This window comes from Borostomias antarcticus (genome assembly GCF_949987555.1).
Source record: "Borostomias antarcticus genome assembly, chromosome: 8".
NCBI lineage: Eukaryota > Metazoa > Chordata > Actinopteri > Stomiiformes > Stomiidae > Borostomias > Borostomias antarcticus.
In genome coordinates, this window is record NC_140241.1 from 7,131,454 (window position 1) to 7,140,771 (window position 9,318).

The 9,318-nt window shown below is 45.5% G+C and overlaps 1 protein-coding gene across 2 annotated transcripts; it reads left to right on the plus strand.

The window, feature by feature from the left end:
• The first annotated feature begins 443 nt into the window (after nucleotides 1-443).
• Nucleotides 444-8,639, plus strand: LOC311312316 (peroxisomal carnitine O-octanoyltransferase-like). 2 transcript variants are annotated; one of them, XM_084442242.1, is made up of 17 exons: nucleotides 444-482; nucleotides 988-1,116; nucleotides 1,379-1,503; nucleotides 1,639-1,820; nucleotides 1,937-2,061; nucleotides 2,253-2,361; nucleotides 2,458-2,551; nucleotides 2,643-2,768; nucleotides 2,992-3,093; nucleotides 3,320-3,403; nucleotides 3,485-3,592; nucleotides 5,670-5,800; nucleotides 6,413-6,536; nucleotides 6,641-6,719; nucleotides 6,806-6,899; nucleotides 7,476-7,595; nucleotides 7,690-8,639. In XM_084442242.1, exons 2-17 carry the CDS (start codon nucleotides 1,002-1,004, stop codon nucleotides 7,808-7,810), a joined length of 1,839 nt encoding a protein of 612 aa, XP_084298368.1. In that variant the 5' UTR covers nucleotides 444-482; nucleotides 988-1,001; the 3' UTR covers nucleotides 7,811-8,639. The 2 variants fall into 2 exon arrangements, with proteins under 2 accessions (XP_084298368.1, XP_084298367.1); XM_084442241.1 differs by lacking the exon at nucleotides 444-482 and adding an exon at nucleotides 491-668.
• The last annotated feature ends 679 nt before the right edge of the window (nucleotides 8,640-9,318 follow it).

A 9,318-nucleotide genomic window follows, 5' to 3' on the forward strand; every position in this document is an offset into this window, starting at 1 on the left:
ACTACACTGCACTGAACAGGAGGGAGGAAATCGTCATGGCTAGACTGAGGTTAGATCACACGGGACTGAACGCCACCTTGTTTGTAATGGGGAAAAGGGGGAGTGATGCATGTGGGCACTGTGGAGCTAAAGAAAACACTGAACATGTTCTATTGCACTGTCCCAACTATGAGGAAGACAGAGAGAGAGACTCCGCGATAAAGTCAGAGAAGCAGGACGGGAATGGAATTTGAGGGGTTTATTGGGCACGGAAGGGGGGGGGGGTAGTAATCTTCAGGAAGGCTCTATTTACTTTCTTAGGTGACACACGGTTGTGGGGTAGACTGTAGTCTGTAAGCACTAGGATGATGACATGATGCTACACACTCTTGTACAGTAGGTGGCGTATGCACCTTTAAGCTGTTTGCGATCCGCCATAAACCCAAGGAAGAAGAAGAAGGGAAGTAGGCAGCTCTACCCTGGCTCTACCTCTGTGGGGAAAGGTGATGACGAGAAATGTGGCGGCAGGCAAGTTCAAAGACCTGCCCTTCAAGTATCGGTAGACAACACCTGGTAGGCTAGGCCTACATAACGTTAGCTAGCAAACGACAGAGAATCAAACCTGCCTAGCTATAACGTAGGCCTCTCCGCCCATCGACTATCTAGCTAAGACAACACCTGGTAGTAAGGTAAATAAGGAGAGAAAACTTCTGTGGATTGAACTCTGAAATAATGGCTAGTTCTTCAGCTCCTGCTAACGCGTGAGCCAGCTGGGTTGCGCTTGTGTACGAAAGGTGCTATATAAATAAAAGTTGATTTGATAACTGGCCAACTAGTTGTTTGATAGCTGATCCGCGGTCCACAATGAACCTCTCGATTCTAGCTGGTGGCTCTCAGACCGGGGTGTTAACAACTACCTCGATTTGAGAAGGATTTATTATACCCATAATGACTACTTTGACAACTGGTATACTGGTGTGATCGACCCTGCTTTTGTCCTTGCTACAGCTCGGGGAGAAGAAATGGCCAACCGGGTGTCCGAGTCCCCTGCTGAGCGGACGTTTCAGTACCAGAGCAGCCTCCCTCCTCTGCCTGTCCCGACCCTGGAAGGCAGCCTTGTTAAATACCTTGATTCAGGTTAGATTAGTTTTTCTGATTGTTTGACTGTCTGTGTGAATCAGAATCTGTTTATTGTCATTCAGTTTTACAACGTACAAGGAATTGCTTTTGGGCGAGGTGCCTAACATTTAGACAACATTGGACAGGGTGCAGGGACAAGACAGGACAGTGCAAAAACAGGACAGTGCAAAGATGACATGCTTATGTCTTGTGAGAGTATGCCAAAGTATTGTATCTGTGTACAATACATTAAACTTGGTTTGTGAATTTATCCTTTCAGTTCGTCCATTTGCATCAGAAGAGGAGTACCAGGCTACAGCTGGTATTGTGAGGAAGTTTGGAGAAGGCATTGGCAAGGAGCTGCACCAGAAGCTACTGCACAGAGCCAGGACCAAGAGGAACTGGGTACTCACTCTCAACACTCACATGTTTCACAGATGGAGACTACTATAAGAGCATTGACAAAATCACAATACACAAATAAAACATGTTATTGCTTTATTGACTCCTGTGTGTGTGTGTGTGTGTTTTATACCCCAGTTGGAGGAATGGTGGTTTGATACAGCATATCTGGAAGTCAGGATTCCCTCCCAGCTGAATGTAAACTTTGGAGGTCCAGCACCCTACCTGGAGCACTGTTGGCCCCCCAAAGAGGGAACACAGCTACCCAGGACCAGTATCAACATGTGGCATATACTACAATACTGGGACATGATTCGCACGTAAGCCCCCCCCCCCCCCCCGCCACACACACACACACACACACCGTTTAAGGCTTGGACAGCCTAAATGTTAGAGAAGTAGTTACTGTAAACACTCAGTTACTTCTGTGTTTTAGGGAGAGGTTGGCGCCACAGAAATGGGGTAGTGTCCCGTTTGATATGGACCAGTTAAGAATGCTTTTCTGTACCTGCAAAGTTCCCGGAGTAACCAAGGATTCCATCCACAATTACTTTAAGACTGGTAGGTGAGCTTCTTTTTCTTTCTCTTCTCTCACACAAACACACACACACACACACACACACACACACACACACACACACACACACACACACACACACACACATTTACTCATTAACTCATGCTGATAGAAAAAAATGTCAGAAAATCTGCTTCTGAATGGTTTCATCTTTTTTCCATGGTGTGTGTTATAGAGAATGAGGGTACCTGCCCCTCCCATGTGGTGGTGATGTGTCGTGGACGGATCTTTTCTTTTGACACGCTCTACGAGGGACAAATCCTCACTCCCCCAGAGCTGCTCAGGTACTCGTCACATCTGTGTTTCTGTTCTAAGTGTTCATATGCAATACTGTCCAATGTCAAACCCTGCTCTGTGTGTGTGTGTGTGTGTGTGTACAGGCAGTTGAGCTATGTGAAGCAGTGTTGTGAGGGAGAGCCAGAGGGACATGGAGTCGCTGCCCTCACCTCTGAAGAGAGAACACGATGGGCCAAGGTAATGCTGCATGGAAGTTTCTATGGAGGATGAAAATCACTACCACACCTCCCCACCTCTTAACACCCCCCCCCCCCCTGTCTCTCTGCAGACCAGGGAGCATCTGATGGGTTTAAACCCAGTTAATAAGACCATCCTGGAGACCATCCAGAGCAGCCTGTTTGTGCTTTCCCTTGATGACTCAAAACCATATGCCACTGCAGATGACTATACACAGGTACAGACCATACACACACACACACGTAAAATTTGTGTCAGTTGGAGAGAAGTCAGTGTAGTGTATCCTATTGTTTGCTAAACAGAAAGATAAACATGCACTGATGTGTCTGATGAAGAGCATTTAGCTCGAAACGTCACTTGGTGCAATAATGATACTGGAACCCAGCAGTGTGCGAGTGGTTTTTGTATCCTATTATGTGACCTCTGAACTCCAAACCCAGGTGACCCGGCAGGCCCTAATAGGCGACCCCACCATCCGCTGGGGAGACAAATCCTACAACTCCATCTCCTTCTCTAATGGGACCTTTGGATCTAACTGTGATGTAAGTGTGTGTATTCATTGATTCATTCCTTTATTTATGTATACATGTACAGTATTCTATATGTATACATATACAGTATGTATGGGTGAGATAGAGAGAATTCGTTTTTTTTATTGTTTAAGTTCAGTGTAGCTGTTAAAGCTGTAGCTTGTACTGTATTTCTGTGAATGTGTTTGTCTGTGTACAATATGTAGCAGTGATAACTGAATGTGTGTGTGTGTTTCAGCATTCTCCACTTGATGGCATGGTGTTGGTAACTCATTGTCATTACGTTGACCAACAGCTCAAAGCTACAGGTGGCAAGTGGAAGGTAAATATTTATAATGTATGTTATCTTTGGTTTTGGGAGTGCTTACCGTAGAACTCATTGGCTGTATGTTTGTTTGTGTAGGGCTCAGAGTTGGTGAGGTCTATGCCCGTTCCTGAGGAGCTGGTGTTTATTGTGGATGACCGAGTCAGGAGTGACATCAACCATGCTAAACAACAATACCTGGACACTGTGAGTCATGAACGCACCACACCAGAATACATATCACCACATCTAACTTTACCTGATCTACTTCCTTGGCTGCCCCTCCGTTCAGACCAGTAAATACACCCTTCTCCACTAACAGCTGCCCCACTGTTTCTTTCATCTGAGCCAAAGTTTTGGACTTACGGATCTCAACATCAAAATGTGCTGCTTTGGCACATAAATCATCTTTTCTGCAGTGGTCAATCTGCTCAACAGAAGGCTCCTTCAAAAACTCCTTCACACTAAAGGTGGCCATCGTGGCGCCAACCCAGTATCACCAAGCACCAAACCAATAATCAGAAATGCTTAAAGTGATACTCGCCAAGAAATGAGGAGAGAAACCGACCTAAACTACTCCACTAGAAAAAGTAAAAAATGACTGAAAAAGAAAATGTACCAGCCTACTCAAGTGCCCTCTGCACTCCAACAACCACCCACTCATTGCACGGGATTACAAGAATCCCTGACGAGCTTCCATTTTATGTTACGCCCCCTGGTGGTTCGGAAGACTGGGGCGCAACATAAGGCAATGAGTGAGGTGAATGAGGAGGTATGGACACAAAATATATGCAAAAAAGTTATGTTTATTCCTAAACTAAAGACAACAATACAGGAACGACAGGAAGCTAAACCAGTCACACCAAATAAAATCCATAAACAAACAAAAATGCCTCCCCTAACCTGAGAGGTGCTGAAGCACCGCTAAATACAGGAGGTGGTGTTACCGCTTACCTAGGGCTTTTGTCCTAACAAAGGGTAAGTCTACATGTGTAGACCCATGGGCAGACTTGCCTAACCCTGCTGAACATGTGTGCTCTAAAACTAAGAAAAAATAATAACAAAAGTATGAATGAATCTCTAACAAAAAAGTAGGCTGGTAACAAAAATGGAGAAAAGGGATCAAATGTCTGCATAACAAAAATAGGTCAACAGAATACAAACTAACCACAAAACAGAAAACCAGAAATATGCCACATCCGCTGGGGTGAGGGAAACTGAAGCAGATATAGGATGGTGACCTGATGACTGATGAAGCTCAGCTGGCAGACAACAAGATGACACAATGACTGTCAGCTGGGCAAACCTGAGGTACAAGAGAAATGTATGAGTAAAGCAAACAAAGAAAGGGAGACAAAACAAAACATACATAAACTGAATATTGCGCACCGGTCTGGTGTCACAGCGCTCACACTCGCCTCATAAACTCGCCTATCAACGAAGCCTTGCGCATCGTGACAGGATGCCTGCGTCCCACTCCTGTGGACAACCTTCCCATCCTCGCAGGCATCCAGCCCGCTGGCCTCCGCCGCACAGGAACCACAGCACGTCTCGCCTGCCGGGCCGTGGAGCCTAACCACCTGCTCCACGACAGGCTCGCTGCAACAGCGGAGCCTACCCGGCGTCTCAAGTCGAGACACCCTTTTGTGCCTGTTGCACGGGATCTCCTGCAGCAATGTAGAGATCTTAACATCAGCGAGGCAGGATGGGTGGACCACATCTGGCGTGCGGAGTGGGAGGCAAACGCCTCCAGACTCCGTGATTTCATCCCGGCCGCCGGTCCTTCCCCTCCCGGCATGGGCTTACCCAGACCGGCGTGGGTGCGACTTAATCGCCTCCGGACCGGCGTCGGACGCTTCCGCTCATCGGTGCACAGATGGGGCTTGTTATCCAGTGCGCCGTGTGAGTGTGGCGCCGAGGAAAAAAACGCAGACCATGTCATCCAGGACTGTCCGATATACCGTACACCCAACGGAATGCATGGCCTGACGGTTTTGGATGACGAAATGGTGACATGGCTCCTGGAGGTGTGCCCGGATATATAGCCCGGGTGACCCCTCACCCAGGCTCGGGGTGGTAAAAGAATAGCCCCGAGCCTGGGGAGGAGAGAACACCTAACCCGCACGACGACGAAGAAGAAGATACATAAACTATAGGACTACATGGGTAGGAATAAACAATAGGCCTACATCAAAAGGCAAGGGGCTGTAACAGTGGCCGTACACACAGCTACCAAACACGCACCTCACATAACTGTGGGTCTGTGTGTTTTCTGGTCTGACAGACGAGTGACTTGCAGTTGGTTTGTTATGCCTTCACCTCGTTTGGAAAAGCAGCCATCAAGCAGAGGAAGCTCCACCCAGACACCTTTGTGCAGATGGCCCTGCAGCTAGCCTTCTACAGGCTGCATGGCAGGTAAGGTGTGTCTACATATCTGAATGCAACCAGCCTTAAGCTCAGAACAAGTGTATATGATCTATGACAACCGAGCCTACAGTTGCGCTCCTCTCACCATGCGAGACGTTACTTAAGGCAATCTCAAGAGTATGTGTAGGCCCTTTTCTTCCCTTTAGCTAATTTATTTATTTTGGTATTGAATTTATTTGACAGTGACCATTTTCTTTCTCTTTTTTTTCTTTTTATTTTTTTGCTATTGGACGATTTAATTGGCTATCGGCTTTTGGGGGGGGTTTAAGACTAATCCGCAATTTTTAGTTTTTTACCTAGAAGCCCTTGATTTTCTCCCCAAGGGGATGTTACTATTAAACTCTGCTGCAGAGACCTTTAGTAGAAATTACTCAGAAAATGTATAACCTGTATAAACACTTTTTCTTGTTGTGTCTCATGCTTATTAATTCATCTCATAGCAATATTTCTTGAACATGTGCCGTGCAAGTGGTTTAATAGAATTGCTATTACAATATATGTCTATTCAATCTTTCTCTGAACAACACTGAAAACTTTCCTCTCTTCTCTTTCCTCCCTCTCTTCTCCTCCCTCTCTTCTCTCCTCCACCCTCTTTCTCAGGCCAGGCAGTTGTTATGAGACAGCGATGACTCGAAGGTTCTACCATGGCAGGACTGAGACCATGCGTCCCTGTACCCTGGAGGCACTACACTGGTGCAAGGCCATGCTTGACCCCACTGTCACGGTAAGTATGTGTGTGCGCATGTGCGTGCGTGTGTGTGTGTCTGAGAGAGAGATGGTGTGCAATGTTGATATAACGTAGACCTAACTAACTTAGTATTCTCTCAGGACGATGCCAAGAGGACATCCCTGCAGCTGGCCTTCAACAAGCACAACCAACTGATGGCAGAGGCCCAGAACGGAAAAGGTCACTCTGTCTGCGAGTTCATAATCTGAAACGTCGCTATACTGTCCTACATGTTCTTCAGATCAAAGCGTATGTCTTTGTCTCAGGTTTTGACAGGCATCTCCTAGGCCTGTACCTGATCGCCAAGGAAGAGGGACTTCCCATGCCCAGCCTCTTCACTGATCCTCTCTATGCAAAGAGGTAAGAGCCACGACTGCACAGGTGTCAGGTGTGTGAGCTATCTATAAAGTGATCTGTCTATAAATTTAAAGGGTTAGTGTGCTATTTGAGATATTTAGTTCTATTTGTGGCCAAACATAGACCATAATTTCACTGCTGTTCCAGTATTGAGCTAGCTGCAGTTTTTCTGCAGACTCTCACTGGGCTACAATGGAACTCAATAGGGAATACGTTAATGCTTTGAAAAACTATGATAAATGTGCTTTTCAGAGATGGGAAGCACAGAGTGTAATCTCACCAGTCTTGGTATGCTCTCGTGAAATATTATCGCAATCTGAATATTGTTAAGTGTTTGGCATGACTTGCACACAGTCCTCCATTGGAACAGTAAAAATAAGCGCCAGGGGAATGCTTATGTCCAAGCCATGCCAAACATACACAAATATTGCGATTACATTGCGATTGTGATACATTTCACAGGAGAGCATATTGAGACCAGTAAGATTATACCCTGTGCTTCCCGGTTGATCCAGACTGTGCTAGGCCAGGCCAAATATGGGTATAAGTATTCATAATTGTTTGTGTCTGTCTCTACAGTGGGGGCGGAGGTAACTTTGTGCTGTCTACTAGCACAGTGGGCAACAGCACAGTTGTGGGGGTTGGTGCTCCCATGGTGCACCACGGATACAGCTTCTTCTACCAGATCCGAGATGACAGGTAGGCTATCGTGCATACGCACCTGTCATCAAGTGACGTTGAACCAGAGTAAGAATAAAGGTAATGCTTGATTTCCTTCTTGATAAATCCTCAGAATTGTGGCTTCCTGCACTGCGTGGAAGTCCGACCCAGAGACGGACGCTGAGTGGCTGTTCCAGGACCTGTGTACCTCCATGCACCAGATGCTACAACTGGCCACCACATCACGACTGTAACAGCCTCCCAAAACCCGGGACACACCCCAAATCGTCTCTTCTCATCTTCACCTCTAGTCTCGCATAGCCAGACAGAAAAAAATAGAGACTGCATGAGACCCTGTGAATTCATTATTTTAGAATTTCGGTGTACTGGCTAGTACACTGGTGGGAAATCTTGTGGTGGAAGCGGAAGTGACGCGTTTTGCGTGTCACAATATCAGCAAAAATACAAATACTTCGCCCCGTGAATTTATCTACATGCACATAAAAGAAAGAAAACCGGTGTCTACCTGCATTGAAGCCATCCTTCCATAAGTAGCTACAATCTCCCAGTCCAGTCTGCTCCATACATGTTTGTTATCATACAGCGAGTGAGTGGGGAATTGTGGGAAGTGTGGTTCTTAAAACGCAGTGCCGATTTGATCACGACCAGAGGGGCTGCCAAAGTGCCAAGATATCTTATGTAGCTTTAGTTTTTTACTAGAATAATGTGATTCTTTGATTTCTCTTGTATTATGTGATTTGGGTGTTTTAAAGATGCAAATGTTTTCCTTTAATATATCTCTTACATTTCTAATTTTTTGTTTTATATATTTTATCAGTATTGACTCATTGTAATAGTTGCCTGTGTCCTGGATACAGAGACATGGGATGCTCTGTTTGAGATTGAGCACTCGTCATTGGCTACTTTAGTAGCAGTTTCTAATGAAACCCTGTAGATTAGATGTAAGAGATGTTAGAGTCTCATCCTCAGCAAGACAGTGATGTGGGGAACCTTAATTAAAACATTACTGATCAATGAATATTGAGAAGAGAAATCTTTCTGTAGTTTATTTAACAAAGAATAAGCATATCAAAACACAATACAGTAACCAAGCTTTAGGCATGGTCCAATATAGTTTTGCCACGTAGCTTATTACAAAACAGTTACGTAACAAGAATAGACGATTTACAATACCGTGACAGCAGTAGAGTAGCATGACGTTGAGTAGCGTAGCGTGGACAACAGGTGTGAGCTAGCATGCTAACATGCTAGCTTGCTAAGCTAAAGCTAAAGCTAGCGTATGATAGTTTAAGCCAACATGAGCTACGAGGTTAAGCGCACCCCTCCATTCCAGTGGTTCTTCTTTTATACTGTTTAGTGGGGGTGCTTAGTAGAGGCTGGTCACCTGACAATTCTTTAGTTATGGTGAGAAGCGATGATGGCACAAAACCAGTTCAAGATTAGACCTGCTAGGGAACTGAACTATATCTAATGTCCGATTAAGCAACTTTACAGCTGTTGTTGACGGCTCTTTGCTGACCGAGTCAGTCCAGAAATTCTTCTCTGGACTTCTATGACCCTTAGACTGACCTTTTATGATCTGCTAACACCTTTAGCAGTGATCTAAATATACACTGTATTAGAGACACCTAAGCAAGAATCAACTTTATATGGACAGCAATGAGACTGGTGAAGTTCTGCCCCAAAAACCCATAAACTACTACAGACCCCCGTCTGAGGGATTATTTCCCTCAAAACCAGT